Consider the following 23,439-nt stretch of genomic DNA (forward strand, 5'->3'; position numbering starts at 1 on the left):
GGGAGGGAAAGGAGAAACAATTGTAATAATCTGAACAATAAAGATTTATTAAATTAAAAAAATAAAAATAAAAAAAGTTCAGGGACCAGAGCAGTAAGCTAAACACCAAAAGAAAGTAATCAAACATTTAAAAGTGAGATATTCTACTGGGATAAAAGCCTGGACTCTTTAGCTAATCAGAGAAAGAAAAACAAACAGGGTGGACTATTTTATATTTTAAAAGACTTGATGTACATAAACCAAAAACAAATTTGGCCCTTAACTGGATCCTGGAATAATTAAACAGCTGAACAAAGGACATCTGGGAGATACTTTGATAAATTTAAAATGGAATATTAGATAACATTAAGAAGTTATTTATTTTAAATGTGATTATTTTTGTTTTATAGTAATATGCTTTTTTAGATGTGCATGCTGAAGTAGGCAGAAGTGGCAGATTTAGATGTCTATGATTCACTTCAAAATACATCAATGAGTATAAGATATAAAAAATTAAAATGCAAGTCAACTTCCTAGCTCACAGCTGTTTCCATAAATGCTCATTAATTTATGCAGAATGTATAATAATTACAGAGGAATAACTCTGGCCCAGCGGTGTGCCTCAGTGGTTGAGCACCACCTATGACCAGGAGGTCATGGGTTGGATTCCCCCTCAGCGCACATGCCCCAGTTGCAGGCTGGATCCCCAGAAGGGGCAAGCATGAACAGCTGATCAAAGATTCTCTCCCATCATTGACGTTTCTCTCACCCTCACCCTTCCTCTCTGAAATCAATTAAACAAACAAAAGAACTCTTCCAGTCAGAGGTTCAGAGAAGTGACTTACCATGAATGTTACCTTTTTTGTTTGTAAAACAGGTACTGAACCAAAGAGAACCCAAAGGTTAACACCACAATAGTGTTGGCAACGTGGTGTTGGCTCATGGTACCAAAATGCATCAAAGCAGCATGAACAGAGCTTGGTTCTCCAAGAACTAAAAATGCCTAACGGAAGGAGTTCTTGGTGTGTACCCCGAGAGCACAAGGCCGGTCCAAGATCACAGAGAAGGCTCTGAAGCGGCCGCCTCGCTAAAACAATCCTCAATTGTTACATGAAGTTATAGCCTCTCTGACTTCACCGCCCATTACAACCAGCTAACCACCTCTCCCAAGCTGTGATGACGTTAGGGGCCCTCTCTGGAAAAATCCTTTCCTCAAGCTAAAGAACACCCTTACTTATTATAACCACCAGTTCCATTTCAACCGGGGCCCTCTGAGTCTCAGAAGTGGGACCGCGCAGCCTCCTTCAAACCCCGGGAAACCAACAGCCCAGCGGCCCCTTCCTTCGCGGGCCGCGCCTCCCGCCCTCGGCGCACAGGGCGGCGCCCGGGCCGGCCCTCGCACCAGGTGCGCTGTGCTTAGGGGTTTGCACGCAAGTGCGTCCGGCCCGCCTCGTTAGTGGCTCTCTCTCGGGGAAACTTAAAAGTGAGCCGACCGAAAAAGACCCTGCATGCTGGCCCTGTAGCTTGGACTTTCCGGCCCAGCAACGGAGAAACGAGTGAGAAATACCGCCCGACCCTCCCATTAACAACCCGAGCTCCGCGACTTCCGCCGCCTGAACGCCCCAGTGGACGAGAGCCGCATCCGCCCTCGGACGGCAGGGGGCGCGCTGAGCGCTCGCTTCCCGCCCCGCCTCCACCCCCCGCCGCCAGCGTGCGTCAGGGGTCACGTGCCGCGTCTCCGTCCCTACCGGCTGCGGGCTCTTCCTCCTTCCGGAAGTCGCTCCCACTAGCGTCGGGCTCCTCCCACCACCGACGACGTCAAACTGAGCTCCTACCACTGCTCTGCCTCCGCCTCCAGGCGCGGGGAGGGCCGCGGTTTCCTTACAATAAGCCCTGCCGCTTCCGGGCCCTGAGACCGGCCAGTCGACGGTTTTGGAGTCCCTGAGCCTGCAGGCCTCGGAGGCTGTGAGTAAAGGGTGAGAGGCCAGCGGCGGGTTCTCGGGGGCCGCCCCCGCGAAGGCCTGTCCCCCTCTCCGCCACTCCAGCCGCACTTGGTTCCGCCGAGACCCACGACGGTTCCGCCCCCTTCTTCCTTGTCATTGATGTTGTTGTTCTTGTCAGTGCCGCAGCCCCGACCGCCGGGAGCTCGAACCCGAGCCGGGGCCGCCCGGGCGGCGCGGTGGCGGCGGCGGCAGTGGCTGCGGCTGCAGCAGCTGCGGCGGCTGCGGAGGCTGCTGCGGGGCCTGCGGGGGCGGCCGGGGGCCGGCGGCCGGCGGCGCGGCCGGATGGCTCTGTGCGGGCAGGCGGCGGGGGCCGCGTCGCTGCCCAGCGAGCTCATCGTGCACATCTTCTCCTTCCTGCCCGCGCCCGACCGCCTGCGGGCCTCGGCCTCCTGCTCGCACTGGCGCGAGTGCCTCTTCTACCCGGCGCTCTGGCCGCAGCTCCGCGTCTGCCTCCGGGTCTCCCCGGCGGAGCAGCCTCGGCTCGAGTTCCTCATGCGCAAGTGCGGCTGGTTCGTGCGGGAGCTGCGCGTCGAGTTCGCCGCCGAGAATTACCTGAGCGGAGGCGGCGGGCCGGGCGACGGCGGCGGCGCGGACCCCGGGACCGGCGGGGAGGAGGTCGAGGCCGTGCAGCTGTCCTCCCGCTGGCTGGAGGTGCTGCGCACCTACTTGGAGCTGGTGCTGTGCGTGCTGGTCAGCATCCGGAACAACAGGTAGGCTCGTCCCGGCCCCTCCATCTCCGCCGCCCCCCCCGGGGCTCCGAGCTGCCTCCTTCCTCTCACCCAGACGTAGGTTCCCTGAGGATGTGCTTGGCCCACTTCGGGTTTTATTGAGGCAGGAAGGCAGAGTGGGAGTCATCATTACTACTTTATAAACGGGGATGTACTCGGTGTTTATCGGGCACCACTCCTGGCGCCTTCCAGGCCGTGGGGGTCTCATTCATCTTCTCCTCGGTGGTGCGATGGAGCTGACGGGCGCCGGCATTACTCGTTTTACAGATAGGAAAGTTTGGAGAATGAGACGTGTGAGTTTGGGAAGAAATAAAAACAAAACTCTGGTTTTTTCTGGCTCTGTATCTGTCCATTCAAAGCAGATAGTCTGGGGTGGGGAGGGGGAGGAGGCAATATGCTACTGGTGTCATAATTATAAGACTCTGCCTAAAAGAAATCTCTGACAGCAGCCACTTTCTGGCTGGGAGTAGTTTTGATTAACTGGGCCAGGCACAGAGCGTAGTGGAAGAAGTGCTTGTTAGACCTAGGGATTGGGGAAGAGCCAGGTCATCAGGATTGGAAGTCCTTCCCCTTACACCTCCGCACTCAGCTTGTCCCGAAACGGTTCACCTGCAAGCACAGCCCAGCATGGTGGTCGCCTGGGTTAAGCGAATCGGCCGATGTCTGCAGAGGTTCAGCCCGTATGTAACTGTCCTCGTTTTACAGTAGGATTTTACTGTAATTCTGGGACTAACTTTTTGTGTTCTGTGTTCTAACTGATTTTCCTAATAAGTATTACTATTTCTGTTCTCTATTGCCCTCTCCATAATCCCATTAATTTTTATTTTCTGTATTTGGATATTCTCACCTTACAGTTACTAAACTATGAGTTGGAAAAAAGTTCAAAAATCAAAGGAGCAACATACATAGTAATAATAGTTGAGCAGGTCCCAGCTACTTTCACATTCACTATCTTAGTTGATCCTTTCCGTGAAGCTGTGCATTAGGCAGGAGGGCTACTACTATTAGAAAGAAAACTGACACTTGACTGTGTCAAGCAGTGCCTTTACTGTTGCAATGTAGTATGTTGAACAGGATTGAGAAGGTCCTGGTTTAATGCTAAACCAATATATATATATGCCAATCCCTTCACCTTTTTTATCCAGTCACCCCACTCCCTCACCTCAGGCACCCACCAGTCTGTTCCATGTATCCATGCTTTTATCTGAACCAAAAGTGGGCAAGTTAAGCATATCGCTCCAAGTTGTATCTGAGCATGGCTCCAATATCCCTAGCTTTTCACAAACGATTCCATTTCCTTACTTTCATTTTATGTGGCAAGAAAGGCTTTTAGAGGCCTTGATCAGATTGGGAATTCTGACAGTCAAATGCATGGCTAGAGGAACAACTGACCCTGAAGTTGAAAGGATTCAATCTGTGAGCATTTAACTACTGATGAGATCAACAGTGGGGGTGAATTCAGCCAAAACCAATTAGATTTTCATGTTCGGAGATACGATAGCACTTCTGAGCGACCATCCAAAAAAGTGTGCCTTTGGTCTAAGAACAAGTCTTGCACAGTGCCCAGTTTCTCTTAAGTGTTTTAAGAACTGGTTTGTTAGTTGGATGGGTGGATACCATTACATAGACATTTTCTTCCCTTTGGTGTTTAATTTTTCTCTCTCTCTCTCTCTCCCTCCCCCATCACTTTTTTTTCCAGCCTTATTAAGGTATAATTGACAAGTAAACGTATACTTTCCACTTTTATTAGCATCCCAATCTACCTGTCTGAGACATCCCTATACCTGTCCTTTTGGGTTAGCTATCATTTCTATATATTGTCATTCCTGATTTTTTTTTTAAATATATTTTATTGATTTTTTACAGAGAGGAAGGGAGAGAGAGAGAGAGAGCTAGAAACATCGACCAGCTGCCTCTTGCACACCCCCTACCGGGGATGTGCGGGCAACCAATGTACATGCCCTTGACCAAAATCGAACCTGGGACCTTTCAGTCCGCAGACCGACGCTCTACCACTGAGCCAAACCAGCTTCAGCTCATTCCTGATTTTAAGGCTTTGTCATTTACTTTAGAGGTGGTGCTATGTTGTGTATCCAAACTTAAAAGTGTAGTGTCATTACATGTATTACAACTAATACTATTTCAAAAGTTTTTAAATTTATGTTTGAAGTAAGTTAATCCCATCTTTATTTTTGAAAATTGTCTTGAAGTACTCTAGTAATATTGGCAGTATTAATATGAATGTTAAAAACATAAATGGGACTAGTTTTCTTTAAATACTTATAAATTTGAAAATGTTTTAACCAAGTTTTTTAGTTTTTTAGTTTTTTACTCTGGTGAAGCCTCTTCTTATTTTCTTCCGTAATCACTTAAACCAGCGTTTTTCAATCGCTGTTCCGCGGCACACTGTTGCCTGGTGTGCCGTAGGTGCAGACAAGACAAGAATTTTATAATTTTTCACTATTTTGTTTACTTAATATTTCATAATAAAGTAATTATAAAATACTTTCTTTGTGTTTATATGATTCCTATTCAAGAGAATTACTTTATATATAGTCAATATAGGACAGAGTTAAATTTTTTAACATTTTCTAATGGTGGTGTGCCTCGTGATTTTTTTCATGAAACAAGTGTGCCTTTGCCCAAAAAAGGTTGAAAAACACTGACTTAAACTATATACTGAGGCTCAATGAGACCCAAAACAAATTCATTTATTGTCTTTTGGTTCTCTAAAAACCAAGGATGAACATTTGACATTATTCTTTACATTTCTGAGTTAAATTTACAGTGCTTTTGTTTTAGGATTTCTGCCATTTATTAGTAGAAAAGGGGGATATAAACCTACCAGGTCATACCCTGGCCATTTTGTTAAGTGGTTACAGTGCCAGCCCTCAGCCTTGAGCAGAGGGTTTGATTTCCGTCAAGGTCACATACCTGGATTTTAGGTTTGATCCCTGCCCCCCCCCCCACTCCTTCAGAAGGCAAGCAATCAGTGTTTATCTCTCTCACCTCTCTTTCTCTTTCTCTTTTTCCCTCTCTCTCTCTGTTTTTTCTCTCTCTGTCTCCCTCTCCTTTCTTCTCTATCCCTCTCCCTCCCTTCAACTCTCTCTAAAAATTAATGGGAAAAATATCCTTAGGTGAGAATGAATAAAAGAAAAAACCTACCAGGTCACAAGTTTTATGCTTCTAGGCTGTGCTGAGTTTACCCAAGATCAGTTTACGTATATAGGACCTAAGATAATAGTTATTTTTTTAAAATCTGTTTTTCATCCTCCAAATATTGAGAGCTTACTATATGCCAAGCAGTGAAGAGACCCTTCTTGTTCCCATAGAGTCGATATTTTACAGGAGAAAGGCTGATAGAAACAAGTAAATGAAAGAAAATTTATTTCAGTTGTGGAAATCTGAAAATAAAAGAGTGGCATGCTAATTGACTACCTTTGTGATGCCCACCAGCCAATCAGGAGTGAGTATGCAAATTGACCCAACAAATATGGCGGGATAATTTGCATATGCAGGTGCCTAGCGACCAGGGAGGGTTTTGGGCAGTATGAGAAGGCAGAAAGGCAGCTCTGGGCTGGAGTGGAAAGGCAGCAGAAGGCAATGCCAGCAGCAAGGGAAAGGAAGGCCCATTCTTGTACAAATCTTGCATTGGGCCTCTAGTCTGAAAACAAAAGACTACATATGTAATAGTGACTAGGTAGCAACATTAGATAGAGTGGTGAGGGAAAACTTTTTTGAACTGCAACTCGAGTGATAAAAGTCACCCATCTGAAGACCTAAGCAAAAAGCATTCCAAGCTGGGGGGAAAAATAGCACCAAGGCCTTAGGCCAGACAAATTTTTGGCCTATTGGAAAGTACCATGCAAATGGGGGTAAGACTATATTCTTAGGATAGAAGAATTAATTGATTGAAAAATATTAAGGACAGAAAAATTGTGATCTAATTTGCATTTTAAGACAATCACAGTTTGCTGTGTAATGAATTATTTATAAGAAGAGGGCACAAGAGCCCAGCTGGCGTGGCTCAGTGGTTGAGCATCAACCTATGAACCAGGAGGTCAGAGTTCGATTCCCCGTCAGGGATCATGCCCAGGTTGTGGGCTTGATCCCCAGTGTGAACCATGCAGGGAGCAGCTGATCAGTGATTCTCTTTCATCATTGATGTTTCTATCTATTCTTCTCCCTTCCTCTTTGAATTCAATTTTTAAAAATTGTTTGTTTCTTTTTAATGGCACAAGAGAGGAAATAGGAAGTCTAGTTGGAAAGTTGTTGCAATAATCTACTCAGGAGATGATGGAGACAGTTGAAATGAAGAAAACGTGGATAGATTTGGAATATATTTTGGAAGTAGAGTCAAGAGGACTTGCTGCTTGGATGTAGATTTTTAAAGAAAGGAAGGGCTCTGGACAGGTGGCTCAGTTGGTTGGAGCATTATCCTGTATGCCAGAAGGGAGAGTTCAATTCTGGTCAGGGTATATACATAGGTTGTGGGTTCATTCTCCAACAGGAGGCATATGGGAGGCAACCAATGAATGTTTCTCTTTCACTTTAGTATTTCTCTTCCCCTTCCTCTGTGTCTAAAATCAATTTTTTAAAAAAAACAACATATCCTCAGGTGAGGATTTAAAAAAAGAAAGAATCATATGGTGTGTTTTTTTAATTATTTCTCTGTAAGATTCCTTTTTTTTCTTAGCACCGTTAAAATTATCGTTTAGCCCTAACTGGTTTGGCTCAGTGGATAGAGCATCGGCCTGTGGACTGAAAGGTCTAGTCAAGGGCATGTATCTTGGTTGCGGGCACATCCCCAGTATGGAGTGTGCATGAAGCAGCTGATCAATGTTTCTAACTCTATCCTTCTCTCTTCCTCTCCGTAAAAAGTCAAAATATATATATATATTTTTTTAAATTAACTTTCAATAGCATGTTGTCTAGCAATTTTATATGTCTATCTTATTTTTTAAAATTTTGTATGTCAACTTTATTTTTTTAATCTTTTTTGTATAATCTCTGGGATTTGAGGATGATAGTAATTGAGATGGTAATTAGGTAAATGAATTTGTAAAGCAAATTCTGAGAAATTATGTTTAATGGATCATTAAAAAGCTAGTAAGGTATGCTATTATAGGCTGGTAGCTTATTTCTGGTCTCTATAAAGTTGTGCTATCTAATATGGTAGCCACTTGCAACATATAGATTTTTATTTTTTATTTTATTTTTTATTTTTTTTAGAGAGAAGAAGGGTGAGGGAGAACTAGAAACATGGAGCAGCTGCCTCTAGCACACCCCCTCCTGGGGATCAAGTCTGCAACCCAGGCATGGACCCTGACTGGGAATTGAATCAGTGATCTTTTGGTGCATGGGACGATACTGAGACACACTAGCCGAGCATAGCCACATATAGCTATTTAATTGGTTGAGTAAGTAAAGATTTAGTTAGTCACACTAGCTACATTTCAAGTGCAATAGTCATATGTGGATAGTGGCTTACCATATTCGACAGCATAGAATAGAGCGTTTCCATTATGATAGAAAGGTTTATTGACAACATTTCTGTAAATAGTTTGACTTGGTTGTGGTTATTTATTAGTATCTGAGAGGAGGAAATATGTTTGTTTTTTGTTTTTTAATGTATATTTTTATTTCAGAGAGAGGAAGGGGGAGGGAATGAGAAACATCAGTGATAAGAGGGAATCGTTGATCAGCTGCCTCCTGCTCGCCCCACACTGGGGATGAGACCACACCCCGCATGTGCCCTGATTGGGAATCGAACCATAACCTCCTGATTCATAAGTCGGTGCCCAACCACTGAGCCATGCTGGCCTGGCGAGGAGGAAATATGTTATCAAATTATTATGTGGATATAAACACACTTGATGTTAAATATAAACTAAAAAGAATAGAATTGACCTGAAAAAATTTCATACAGTGATGTAGTCTAGTCTAGCTTTTATCTATTTAAAAAAAGGAAAACATTGCATTTTATGAGCTACTTTATAACATTGTAAAACGTCTCAACTTTTTTTAAAAGCATCACTTTAAAGTATCAAGTTCTTAGGGATTTTCCTTTTCCATAGTTAATTAGTCTTAGCTGTATTAACTCCTATTTAAGGTGGCTGTTTTTGGCATTTTGGCACTGGTACTACATTATTACATGAAATAATTTTGGATCCTCTGAAATGAAAGAAAACATACTGAAGTTGCTGCCACAGATAAAGTTCCCCAATTTTGAACCACACAGATATTTTGATCAAGAATCCTCAGTTGTACAAAACAGTCCAACAGAAATACCATAAAAAGATAAAAGGTTTTTAGCCCTCTGCAATTATAACTTAAGGATTAATTCTTAGGTTCATATGTAGTTAAGATTGGTTTTGAGCCAAGGTCGGTTTGGCTCAGTGGATGGAGCGTCGACCTGCGGACTGAGGGGTCCCAGGTTCGATCCCAGTCAAGGGCATGTGCTTTGGTTGCGGGCACATCCCCCATGGGGGGAAGAGGGCGTGCAAGAGGCAGCTGATCGATGTCTCTCTCTCATCGATGTTTCTAACTCACTCACTCTCTTCCTCTCTGTAAGAAATCAATAAAATATATTTAAAAGAAAAAAAGATTGGTTTTGAGAAATTGCTCAAAGCCACTAAATCTATATATGTAGATTTTTATAAAAGGTTCAAAAATTATGATGGTGGTTTATTTCATAAGGAAATTTTAGATCTCTCTTTTTAGTGGAAATTTAATATACATATTTAAGTTTTACGTTTTTTATATGCATATCAAAACTGATTGAAAGATAAGTACAAATCATAGGTTTTGAGGAAATAATTTTATTTTTCTGGGCAATTGTTATTTTTAGAGGAATTCCAAGTGTATAATGTACCTGAAAACTGGTCTACACCCTAAATTTGTGATATGTGAGATATAGCTAAACAGACCCTAGTTTTTGTCATGCACTAAGGTAAATACAACATTCAACAATTATTTACTGAATGCCAGGCCCTCTTCTAGCAGCTGGGGATACAGCAGTAATCAAAAAGCCTTGTCATCATAGAGCTTGTTCTAATGGGGAAAATGACAAAAATATGTAGTATCACAGTTGGTAAAACATGCATGAAGCAAAAGGAAGCACTGAGGGGAGATAGGAATGGTGGCGGTGCAAAAGAGTGTTGTGTAAAATAGGGAACTTAAGGAAAGTAGTAGTATTTGAAGGAAAGGGAGTATAAGCCAGGTGTCTCTTTGGAGAGTGATTCCTGGAGGGAGGAGCAGTATTGGTATTATAGTGGGACTATGCATACTTAGGTATATCACAGAGAGCAGTGAAATGTACAAGCAAGAGGTCAACTACTAAGAAGGAAAAGTGATGTGGAAATCAGTAAGACCTTACTGAGCTCTTATAAGAATTTGACTTTTACTCTCAATGAGGTGAAGGGGCCATGAAAAGGTTTTGAGTTGAGAAATAACATGATCTAGTATTTCTAAAGGAATGTTCTAACTGCTATGTTGGGACTAGTTTGTAGCAAAACAAGGGTAGGAGCAACAAGCCAAGTTGGAGGCTGTTGGAGTAATCCAGGCAAAGGACTTTGGATGAGAGCAATGAAAGTGATGAATGCATTAATCTGATTCTGTATTTTTATCTGGAGGCCTTTTAGAAGTGGAATCCTATATAATAAAACCCTAATATGCAAATTGACCGAATGGTGGAATGACCCGTTCCTATGGCATGCACTGGCCACCAGGATGCAGATATTCAATGCAGGAGCTGCCCCCAGGCAATCAGTGTGCGGCTCAGCCAGCAGCCTCACGGCTGAAAGCTTCTCCCACCTCCAAGCGGCAGCACTAAGGACCTTTTGGGGGATGTTCGACTGTTGGTTTAGGCCCGCTCCCCTCAGGAGCCTAAGCTGGCAGGCAAATATCCCCGAGGGGTCCTGGACTGCAAAAGGGCTGGGCTGAGGGGCCCCTCCCCAAGTGCACCAATGTTGAGCACCAGGCCTCTAGTGTGAGCATAAAAGAATAGATGTTATTGTTCAGCTAACATTACAGTGCCCTTTTAATGACTACTCCCTAAATATGTCTAAAAATATTTTTCCTTTAGCTGTTTTTATTCACTTGGTTTTCATTTTGTGTTAATGATTCGCCTACTCTTTAAGAAAAATAGATACCTAGGATTTGTATACAGTTTATTTTCTGCAAACATGCCTTGTGTTTGTTATTTAGCTCCTTTACCAGCAAGTACTTTCAAGCAATGCCCTATTCATATAGGCCTTACATAAATTTGAATCAGTCTGTTGAATTGCCCCATAAACTTCCCGGTCTTTGCTGCAGTTACTTGGAATTCCCCTTTCTCTGTTTTCTCCTTTTTCACTTTTCTTCTTCATGTAAATCCATTACTACTTGGAATTTGCCTAAGTCTGGCCCTAACATAAGCTATAGGTTCAAGATGATGAGACTAAGTGAAAGGAAGAAGCAAATGGTAGCCTGCACAAAGATTCTTCCTTCTTTTTGCCCCCATAACACTGGTTTCATCACCTGTACAACTAGGCCTAGATAAATCTGTTTTTTCTGCCCACTCAAAATTTGTACTATTCTATTAGCTCTCTTAAGTGGACAGGGAAAGGAGAGGAAGTGAAGGACAAGATTAAACTGCCTTTTAACTTGATTTGTTATTCATATGTGGCTAGTAATTTCAAAAAAAAAGACTCTCTCAGAAACTTCAAAAGGACACTTTTAGAATCAAGATAAAGAAGAAAGATGGTCACCTGAGGTAAAAGATTTAAATGTTCTGTAGCTTAGACCCACCTTCTTAAGCCATGTACCCTCTCCACGCAAGAATCCTATTAGAGTCATCACCAGGGTCATGGGACTGGGTAAGGTCTGTTCCCATTGCAGTACTGAAGGGATTGGAGTAGGTGTGTAATTGACAGCCCTTAAAATCCTAAGCTAGGCCCTGGTTGGAGTGGCTCAGTAGGTTGAGTAGGTGGAGCATTGTCCCATGTACCAAAAGGTTACTCCAGTTAGGTTCCCGGATCACAAGGCAACTAATTGATGTTTCTCTTTTTGTCTCTTTCCATCTGTCTCTTTCTCCCTCCTCTCCCTCCCCTTCTCTCTCTAAAATCAATAAAAACATCTAAAAAATATCTTTTTTAAATAAATGAAATCCTAAGCTAATTTTTGTGGAGAAACAGCAGCATTCAACAACTGTATAATGTAGGCACTATTATTTTACAGATAGTGAAACTGAGGCACAGAGTAGTTAAATTAACTTACACAATTAGAGAAATAACTGCTTTTTTTCCTACATTTTTTAATGCAATTTTCAAACACACACAAATACTAGATACAATAACCCTATTTCCTAATTTCAATCATTTAAGGATTTTTTCATATTTAGCTTTCTTTTCTCAAGTATTTTAAAACAAATCCAAGATATTTGTTTTTAAATTGCATACTTCAGGGTAAGACTTTGAAAGTTATAGGCATTTTTTTATGTAGCAACAATGCCATTCGTACACTTAACACAGTTATCACTAATTCCTTAGTCTCACCTGATTTTTTTTAAAAATGAGGTTTTTTTAAAAAACTTTATTTCCACTCCAAGAGTATAAACTCATGTGCACTTGAAATATAACCAACATAATTTTTCACATCATTAGCACACAGTGCTTATTTTAATATTCAGATGTATAAAGAATAGGAGAGCAAGCAGCCTGCAGGCTAAGTTATAAGTATTTAATGATCTGATTAGCTCTGTATCTGAAACTAATGATTTTTAAAATAGGGTTAAAGAAGAATGCAATTAAATTGAAGAATTCATTATTTTCTGGCAATACTGTGGCCTTTTGCATGTTTTAGAAGGAATGATTATTAAAAACATTTTAGGATTTGCAAAGGGACTAATAAGTAGGTTGTATCCTGTTAATGTTACCATAGGAACGGGGCTAAATTAATTTGAAGAATTAAAATGAGAGAAAAACGGATTAACCACCTGTAATGTTTCCCAGTATGTGTTTGTTCATGCTTTTTGAACAGTTGCATGGTGGGCATTGTGCAGGAAAGAACCATGTTTGCTTCTTTAGTTCACTTGCTGACTCAACAATAAACAAATGAATGAATAAACTCCCTAAATAACTAAAACTCACATCACAGATATCTTTATTTTTTTTTAATATATTTTATTGATTTTTTTTTTTTTTTTTTTTTACAGAGAAGAAGGGAAGAGGGATAGAGAGTTAGAAACATCAATGAGAGAAACATCGATCAGCTGCCTTCTGCACACCCTCTACTGGGGATGTGCCAGCAACTAAGGTACATGCCCTTGATGGGAATCGAACCTGGGACCTTTCAGTCCAAAGGCCGATGCTCTATCCACTGAGCCAAACCGGTTAGGACGCAGATATCATCTTTAAATAAAAGGATTATGTGGCATAATTCCCTTGTTGTGCATATAGTCTCCTGGCCTCAAAATGAGACATCTATTTATTGCCATGGTTCAGTAGATTCTATTCTAGTGTTGTTGCCTCAGTGTTCTTTTCAGTCCATTTTTATCATCTGAAACAATAATGAGCCCTCTGGGGGCTATATGCAGTCTCCCTAGCTTCACTAAGATCTAAAATCTAATTTCAACATAATATATTTGAAAGTTGCCCTTGAGTTGCCAGGTTTTTTCCCCTACATTTTATAAGAATTACTATTTTTTATATCACTTCAAAAGTAAAATTTAATTTTGAATGGAAAAATAAGTAACTGAAATTTTTCCACAAATGTCTCCCAGATACTACTCTAAAATATTATTGCCACTTTTAATTTTTTTAATAACTTCCAATAAGACCATTGTATTCTATGATACAGTTTAATTACCGTATTTTTCGGACCATAAGACGCTCCGGACCATAAGACGCACCAGTTTTTAAAGAAGGGAAATGAAGAAAAAAAGATTCTGAAACAAATAGTGTCCTAAAATATTTTATGTGCATTAAAACCCAACATCTCAGTCATAAACACATGTAATTAACCCTGTAAAGTAAACAGCAGCATTTAGAATCATTTTAAAGCCGGGCAAGCACACAGAGACCACACAGAGCCGGGCAAGTAAAAAAACTTTTTTTTTAAAGTATATGTGTAGGCTATATTTGGACCATAAGACGCAGGGACTTTTTCCCCCCACTTCTGGGGAGAAAAAAGTGCGTCTTATGGTCCGAAAAAATACGGTATAAGAAACAGCATGAACTGAGTGGGAGTTAGAATCCTCTACATAGTCCTATGCTAATGATATTGCAGTCTTACACAAGTCACTTCAATTTCTTATGTATAAAGAGATAGTTGGGCCGAAACGAGTTTGGCTCAGTGGATGGAGCATTGGCCTGCAGACTGAAGGGTCCCAGGTTCGATTCCAGTCCAAGGGCATGTACGTTGGTTGTGGGCACATCCCCAGTGGAAGGTGTACAGGAGGCATCTGATCAGTGTTTCTCATCGATGTTTCTAGCTCTTTAGCCCTCTCAATTGCTCTCTGTAAAGAATCAATAATACATTTTTTTTAAAAAAAATATGGTTGGATTGAATGATCCCACAAATCATTCTAGCTTCAAAAGTATGTCCATGATTACATCTGTAAAGAAAGTTCCTGCTGTATTACTGGTTATTTTGTAATAAGATTACTATTCTATTGCTTCAAATAAAAAGAATTTTTGTTAAATTGTCCTTGAGTAGCATGTTTCTAACATTGCTAGGACATTAAAGATATTATATAGTTGGAACTAAAACAAATCTCTCAGGGATTCTCCTTATATAAACTTGTTAAATTTTAATAATATGCAGGTGGTTAATTTTTAAATGATTTTCATGTAAATTAAGTTCTTAATAAAGGTGAGAAGTTATGTAAAGGTAACTTAAATTTATTATCTGAATTTCTTAGTATGTATTTGTAAAAATAGAATATTTGAAAATACAGAAGAGAGTAAAAAATTCACCAGAGATAATTGCTGGTAAAATGTGATACATCCTTTTGCAAAATAGGAAAAACAATCTATGTATGATTGTCTATAATATTATATCTTGTGCATTTTTCACATCAAAAATCCATTCACCTACTTAAAAGGACAAAATCCAGAACACTGACAACAACAAATGCTGCCAAAATGTGAAACAACAGGAACCCTCATTAATTGCTGGAAGGAATGCAAAGTAGTGCAGTCACTATGAAAGATAATTTAGCAATTTCCTACAAAACTAAACATAACTCTTACAATACAATGTAGCATTTTTTCTTCTTGGTATTTGAAAACATATGTCCTAACAAAAACCTGATATAGATATTTATAGCAACTTTATTCATAGTTGCCAGAATTGGAAACAACCAAGATGTCCTTCAGTAGGTAAATGGATATATTAACTTTGATACATTCAGACAGTGGAATTATTTATTATTCATAGCTAAAAAGAAGTGAGCTATCAAGAAATAAAAAATACATGAAGGAACCTTAAATGCATATTTCTACTTGAAAGAAGACAATCTGAAAAGGCTAAATACTGAATAATTCCAATTATATGAGATTCTAAAAAGAGCAAAACTGTGGAAACAATAAAAAGATAAGTGGCACCCTAGCCAGTTTGGCTCAGTGGGTAGAACATTGACCTACTGGGGTCCAGGGTTCAGTTCTGGTCAAGGGCTCAATCCCTGGCCCAGTTGAGGCATGTGTAGGAGGCAATCAATTGATGTATCTCTCTCATGTCAATGTTTCTCTTTCCTCTCCCTTCCACTCTCTCTAAAAATCAATGGAAAAATATTGGACTGCCAGTGAGGACTTTTAAAAAAAGAAAGAAAAATGATTGCCAGGGATGGGGAGGGGAGATCTGAGTAGGCGAAGCACAAGAGGATTTTTAGGCCAGTGAAAAACTTTGTATGATATTATAATGATGACTGTATGTATTTTACATTGGTCTAAACCCACAGAATATACAACACCAGGGGTGAATTCTGAGGTAAACTATGTACTTTGGATGATTATGATCTGTCAGTACTTTGGATGATTATGATCTGTCAGTGTAAGTTCATCCTTGATTAAAAAAAAAAAAAGGATCATTCTGCTGAGTGATGTTGATAATAGGGAAAGGTAAGCATGGGGGGAGGGGTAATAGGGTAAATAGTTCTCTCAATTTTGTTGTAAACTTAAAACTACTCTTTTTAAAAAAGAAGCAATTTTGCCCTGGCCAGGTGTCTTGGTTGATATACCAAATGTTTTGTGGGGTCGATTCCCAGTTATGGTACATACCTGGGTTGCAGCTTCAATCCCTTGTCAGGACTCATAGAGGAGGCAATCCATCATTGTTTTTCTCTTTCTCAAAAAAAAAAAAAAAAAAAAAAAAAAAAAAAAGTCATTTTATGGGGGAAATAGGGAACATGTGCAATACTTTCAACAATAATTATATTTTTGAAGTCATTTTAACATTGTATCATGAGGTAAATTATTTTTTTACACTTTTTTAGCCATCCAGTTACATAGAACATTTTAAGCCCCCTACAAATTCAAAGTATATGTGATTTATTCTTTTTTTCTTTTTTTTAAGAAATTTTTTAAAGAAATCTGTTTGGGGGATTTTTTAGTTGTATTTTTGTAAGTTTTTTTTTAATTGAGGTATAATTGACATAATATATTAGTTTCATATATACAAGATAATGATTTCATACAGGTGTATGTTGCAAAATGATCACAATAAGTCTATTTAATCTCCTCTCCCCATTTTAAACCCAGTGTGCATTTAGTGTTTCATTTCTGTGGTCTCTGTAAATCTCAATTGGGAAGCACATCTCCCACACTTCCCCCAATTTATGCTTAAAATCATTTGTAAAGGAAAGTATTAGACAGAAATGGGTTGTACATGTAAACAGTAAAGAAAAAATTTTAAAGGCTATGTGTATATGTGACCACTGATTCTAAGAGAGCCCAGAAATAGACCCACATAAGTATAATCATCTGACACTTGACAACAGAGCAAAGGCAATACAATGAAAAAATAATAGACTTTTCCACCCTGGGGCAGCAGGGCATCCACATAGGAAAGAAAATTAATCTAGACACAGACCTTATACCCTTCAAAAATTAACTCAAACTGGATCACAAACCTAAATGTAAAACACAAAGCTGTAAAACTCCTAGAAGATAACATAGGAAAAAATCTAAATGATCTGTGGATTGACAATGATTTTTTAGATACAACACCAAAGGCAGTCCTTGAGAAGAAGAATTGATAAGCTGGACTTCATTATAATTAAAATTTTCAGCTTCGTGAAGGACACTGTCAAGAAATAAAAAGAAGCCACAGACAGGGAGAAAATATTGCAAAAGACATACATGATTAAAGGACTGTTAACCAAAAGACACAAAAATCTAAAATTCAACAATAAGAAAGCAAACAACCCTATTAAAAAGTGGGTCAAAGACCTTAACAAACATCTTTATATCTTCATCGAAGTAGATATATAGGTGGCAAACATGCATTTGAAAAGATGCTCCACAAGTTATGTCATAGGGAAATGCAAATTAAAACAACAAACATCACTGACATCTAGTAGAATGGCCAAAATACTGGCAAAGATATGGAACAACAGGAACTCGCATTCGTTGCTGGTGTGAATGCAAAATGATAGTCATTTTGTAAGACAGTTTGTCAGCTTCTTACAAAACTAAACCTACTCCATATAATCCAAAAATCATGCTCCTTGATATTTTCCCAAAAGAGTTGAAAAAATTATTTGTCCACACAAAACCCTGCACATGTTTACAGCAGCTTTATTCTTAACTGAGAAAATTGGGAACAACTGAGATGTTTTTCAGTAGGTGAGTGGATAAATAACCAGACAATGGAATAGGCATGGAGGAAACTTAAAAGCATATTTAATGAAAGAAGCTAGTCTGAAAAGGCTACACACTGGTTTCATATTGTCTGTACTAAATAACATTCCCAGCAACATGTATAAGAGTTCTAAGTACTCTATATATTTATAACACGTAGTATTATCAGACTTAAATTTTAGACATTCTAGTATATATGAGTAGTATCTCATTGAGGTTTAAATTTTCATTTCCCTAATAATGAGGGTGTGAACATTTTTTCATGTATAATTTGCCTTTTGTATATCTTCCTTGGTACAGTGTCTATTCATATCTTTAGCCCATATTTTTAATGGTTGTTTTGTCTTATTAAGTTGTAAGAGTTAACTGTATTTTCAATACAGTTTTTAAAACTAGATCTATGTCCTACATATGTGTATTTCCTCTAGTCTTTTGCTTGTCTTATTTTCTCTTGTTGTTGGTATTGTTATACTCACCAGAGGATATTTTTCCATTAATTTTTAGAGAGTGTGGAAGGGAGGGGAAGAGATAGAGAAAGAAAAACATCGAGACATTGATTGGCTGCCTCCCACACAGAACTGAACCCCTGGGCCTTCAGTCTTCAGGCTAGTGTTCTTTCCACTGAGCTAACCAATTTTTCATCTTCGTTTCTTTCAAAAGCATAGGTGTTAAATCAATTTTTTAAATTTATGCTTTTTATGTCTTATCTAAAAAAATATTTGCCTAATCCAAAGTCAAAAGATTTTTCCTGTGTTCTTTTTTTAAAAAACGTATTTTTTTTTTATTGATTTTTTTACAGAGAGGAAAAGAGAGGGACAGAGAGCCAGAAACATCGATGAGAGAGAATCATCAATCAGCTGCCTCTTGCACACTCCCCACTGGGGATGCACCCGCAACCAAGGTACGTGCCCTTGATTGGAATTGAACCCGGGATCCCCCAGTCCGCAAGCCGATGCTCTATCCACTGAGCCAAACCAGTTTCGGCTCCTCTGTGTTCTTAATCAGTATGTATTATAGTTTAGCTGTTAGATTTAGGTGTATAATCAATTTCAAGTAGATTGTGTGAGCTAAGGATTCAGTTGTCCTAGCACCACTATCCTTTTTAACATTGAATTGACTTTCCAAATTTGTCACAGTTGCTGATTTTCATTATATATATCATTGTCTTATATAAAAATAAACATTATGTGAATACAATGACCATATACGCATGTATGTAGTCTCTGTTCCATTGATCCCTGAATCTTTGCTTAAGCCACTACAAAACTGTCTATAATCTGTTTCTTAATTGTTTTGGCTATTCTAACTCTTTTCTTTTTTCTTTTCTTTTTTTCTGTTTTATTCCCCCCCTGCTTTTTCTTATAAATTTTAGAAATAGCCTGCTGGATTTTTATCAGGATTGCGTTGAATCTATTGATAGTTTGGGAAAAACCACCATGTTAACAATGTTCCAGCATGTTAGTAGTCTTCCGATGAACAATTAGCATATTTCTCCATTTATTTAGGTCTTTGATTTCCCTGAGCAGTGTTTAATAGTTTCCAGTGTACTGTTATACAATTTTATATTTTTGATGCTATTATAAATAGTACTGTTTTTTTTCTTTAAATATATTTGTATTGATTTCAGAGATAAATGGAGAGGGAGAGTTAGAAACATCAATAATGAGAGATGATCATTGATTGGCTGCCTCCTGCATGCAACCCAGGAATGTGCCCTGAATGGAAATCGAACCTTGACCTCTTGATTTTTTTTAATAGATGTGGTTGGGTTTTTTTTTGTTTTGTTTTGTTTTTACAGAGAGGAAGGGAAAAGGATAGAGAGCTAGAAACATCGATGAGAGAGAAACACCAATCAGCTGCCTTTTGCACACCTCCTACTGGGGTTGTGCCCGTAACCAAGGTACAAGCCCTTGACCAGAATCGAACCTGGGACCTCTCAGTCCACAGGCTAATGCTCCATCCACTGAGCCAAACCAGTTAGAGCTTGACCTCTTGGTTTATAGGTTAACATTCAACCATAAGTCACATCAGCCAGGCAATAATACTGTTTTTTGAATTTCAGTTTTCCCAGATGTTCATTGCTGGTGTATAGAAGACAATTGGTTTTTTATATATTTATCTTGTATCCTGTGACCTTACTATTAGGTCTAGTAATAATTAATGTCGTTTTCTAATACTTTTTTAAATCGAATTTATTTAAACAATACAACAAAATTTAATCAATATAGTTGCCGTTGTTTTCTACTACTTGTGCCCAACGCTCAAGAAGCATTTTAATCCCTCTGTTGTAAAATTCTTGTGATTTTGATGCAAAAAATTCAGTCAATGCATTTTTGAGGCATTCTTCATTATTAAATTTTTTTCCAAGAAGAAAGTTTTGCAAAGAACGAAACAAATGGTAATCGGAAGGGGCAATATCAGGAGAATATGCAGGTTGAGGGAGAACTTCCCATTCCAACTGGCGCAGTTTTTCAGCAGTGATTCTTGCAGTATGCGGTCGTGCGTTATCGTGGTGAAGAATTACGCCCTTCCGATTAATCAGCGCGGGTTCTTTTTCTCTTAAAGCTTGGGCTAACCTTTCCAATTGGGCACTATACACTGCACTTGTAATGGTTTGGGTAGATGGTAAAAGTTCATAATGAAGAATTCCTTTAAAATTCCACCAAACACACAACATCACTTTTTTTGCATGCAAGTCAGGTTTTGGCGTGGGCTGCGGAGCCTCATTTTTGTCCAACCATTGAGGCCGCCTTTTCAAATTAACATACAGCACCTATTCTTCATCTCCGGTAACAATTTGCTCTAAAAACGGCAAATGGTTTTGACGAGAGAGGAGCGAACTGCAAATTGTGACTCTTTGATTACGGTTGTTGTCGGTCAACTCATGAGGAACCCAGTTTCCAAACTTTTGGACTTTGCCAAGTGCACGCAATTGATTGGAAATTGTTTTTTGTGAACAATTTAAAGTTGTCGCAAGCTCTTGTTGGGTAATTTGAGGATTTTGCACCAAAAGAGCTTGAAGAGCTTCTTGATCAAAATTGGACACACGGCCTCGACCACTCTTGTCATCTAACGAAAAATTTCCCTCGAGAAACTTCTCAAACCAACGCTGGCATTTTCTGGCGCTAACTGCATCTTGACCAAGAGCACTACAGATGTTTTTTGCAGCCTCACTTGCTTTTCTTCCTAATTGGAACTTGTAAAGCATGCAGTGCCGAATATGCTCTTCATCCGCCATCTTCTTAGCCCTAGTTTTGCAACAAAAACCAAACCAAACACAAACTTTTTCAAGCAAAACTTGTTAATTGCACTTCACACGTTCTGTAGATACCACGTGTTTGAAGGTTATGTCAATACAAGTCAACGCCAAGCAAGATTTTAAACGAATGTTAAAAACGACATTATTATTAGACCCGATAATTAATAAACTAACTTACTAATCTGACAGCTTTTTTAAAGATTCCTTAGAATTTTTGGGGTAGATGATCAAATAATTGGCAAAGACCATTTTACTTTTTTCCATTTCAATCCACATATGCATTTTTATTGATGGGTGATATTATGGAGTATCTTATATAATAAAGAGTTAATATGCAAATGACCCTCTCGTGCTGGGCCGGGAGATCTGAGACTGCGTCCCGCCCCTGCCCAGGGGGGCTTGATAGAGGACTTGAGGCTGTGCCCTCCCTCCCCCCCTACCCTGTGAGGCTTGACAAGGGTGGGGCCGACCGGGTCTGGATTTTGCAAGATTTTGAGGCACAGGTGGGCAGGGACTTGTCTCTGGTCTCGTGGCACGCCCCGTACTCTGATAGGAGAGAGATTTTCATATATATTTTGCTGGTTTTCTTTCATCTCTGACACTTCTATTATAGAGAAAGGGCAAATAACAATATTAAAATATTTCCTCTAATTCCCTTTTAATGTGCACGAATTTCATGTACCAGGACACTAGTATTTTTAATAGTTGGTTTAAGTTCCTTACGTGCTATTTCTTCATCTGTGATTTCTAGATACTTAACATTGATGCATTTTTTTTCTAGTTAGTCATTTTTCTTTTTCCTTTGGTAATTTTGGATGCCAGTCATTGTTATTTTTTACATTGTTGAGCCCTCTGTTTTTTAATTGTTTTTATTCCTTTAAAAGAGAGTTGGGCTTTGATCTGCCATATAATTAACTTATGTGAAATTAGTTTAATCCTTTGGAACTTTGCTTTTAAGCTTTATCAGGGCAGACCCAAAATACTTTTATCTACGGCTAACTAATCTCCACTACTAAGACTTGGCTTTTCTGGGAACCCCACCCAATGTCCCTATATTAGGGGTGTCGAACTCAATCAGAGAAGGGGCCAAAATCTAAAATCCAGCCTAAATCGCGGGCCGAATGGTTTACTGAACAGTCATAAACTGTCATTGTGATGGAAATGCAGCGGAGTGCAGTGATGACAGCGCAGTGCGGGCCACATTGCAAGGCCTGGCGGGACGGATTTGGCCCGCGGGCCTTGTGTTTGACACATGTGCCCTATATTATAATACCTGTTAAGTTTGGCGGTGGGAACATAAACTCTTCCCACCACTGTGTGAGCACTATTATTTTCCATGGTACTTTCTCCAGCCTTGTGCAGTTTCACCTCTACATGTGCAGATTGTTACTCCGCCAAAGACTTGGGTAATGTCTTGGCAATTCCCTATGCAAGTTTGTGGCACACACTCTATGTAGCTTCCTTATTTCTGGTATTTTGCCTTGCAAATTCCACCCACTATGGGCTCCCCAAAATATGTTGCTTCAACTCAGGGAACTACTGAACTCTTTTTTTGGTTCCCCCACCCTGTGATGCAGCCTGGAAACTCTCCAGGCCATTTTCTGAGGCAATTATAGTTTTTCCCCTCTTTCAGGGATCACAGAATATGTTGTTTATTGAAGTGTTTGAAAACAGTTGTGTCATAGTTTTTGTGTGGTTTTCTAGTTATGGGAAGGTAATCTCATGGCTGTTTGATCCTCTATGGAAGAGATAAAAGTTTCTCACATATCTGTTTAATACTACAACGACAGTGTTACAGATATACAGTAGTAATCAGTGGAAGCTGGGTTGAAGGGAGAAAAATATTGAGATTGTATGAACTTGGACAGAACTCTCTGAATACTCTTATTAGAAATTGAATGTGATATCTTTTTTCTATATTACATAAAAACTAATATTCTCCCGAAATAGTGATTTTTTTAAGAAGTCTTTAAGTTTATTTTTCTTTCTAGAAGAGGTTATGAGAAGCCAATTAATAACCTATTTGTAATTCATAGATGTAGTGGGAACTTTAGAATAAAGGGTAAAATGGAAAATATTTTAAAGGTAGTCATAATTATATATTATAGTAAAGTATCCTTTAGAGTCTGATATGGTAGCTATCCTCTCAAAAACAATTATATATCCTTTTTTAAAAAATGGGGGGAATGCCGGGACCGGTTTGGCTCAATGGATAGAGTGTTGGCTTGGGGACTGAAGGGTCCTGGGTTCGAATCCGGTCAAGGGCATGTACCTTGGTTGCGGGCATATCCCCAGTAGGGGGTGTGCAAGAGGCAGCTGATCAATGACTCTCTCTCATCGTTGTTTCTAACTCTCTCCCTTCCTCTCTGTACAAAATCAATAAAATATATTTTAAAAAATGGGGGGAAAACTTTTTATGTTAATGTCTCCCTTTGAAATATTTTTAAAAATACAGTTTTTCTGATTACTATATGGAAGATTGATTAGATCTACTGTTGACTAATTAAAAATTTTTAGAAGTCAAGTAAAAACATAAGATTATACCATTAGTAATCCTTCTAATACTTTCCTTGACATCGTTTACTTGGCTGTTTTATAACCTTCCCCCATTTACCAATTGGATTCTTAAT

At 39.4% G+C, this 23,439-nt stretch overlaps 1 protein-coding gene across 3 annotated transcripts in view; it reads left to right on the forward strand.

Moving 5' to 3' along the window:
* The first annotated feature begins 1,748 nt into the window (after positions 1–1,748).
* The window catches only part of FBXO33 (F-box protein 33), a 33,946-nt gene continuing 12,255 nt past the window's right edge, over positions 1,749–23,439 (forward strand). The window contains exon 1 of one of the 3 annotated variants that reach the window (XM_036458537.1): positions 1,749–2,692. In XM_036458537.1, coding sequence (XP_036314430.1) covers positions 2,082–2,692 — 611 coding nt within the window. In that variant the 5' untranslated portion in view covers positions 1,749–2,081. The remainder of the gene's footprint in view (positions 2,693–23,439) is intronic. The other 2 variants (XM_045587689.1, XM_045587687.1) reach the window with 2 other exon arrangements.

This window comes from Pipistrellus kuhlii, unplaced genomic scaffold (assembly GCF_014108245.1).
Source record: "Pipistrellus kuhlii isolate mPipKuh1 unplaced genomic scaffold, mPipKuh1.p scaffold_m20_p_1, whole genome shotgun sequence".
In the NCBI taxonomy this organism is placed as follows: Eukaryota; Metazoa; Chordata; class Mammalia; order Chiroptera; family Vespertilionidae; genus Pipistrellus; species Pipistrellus kuhlii.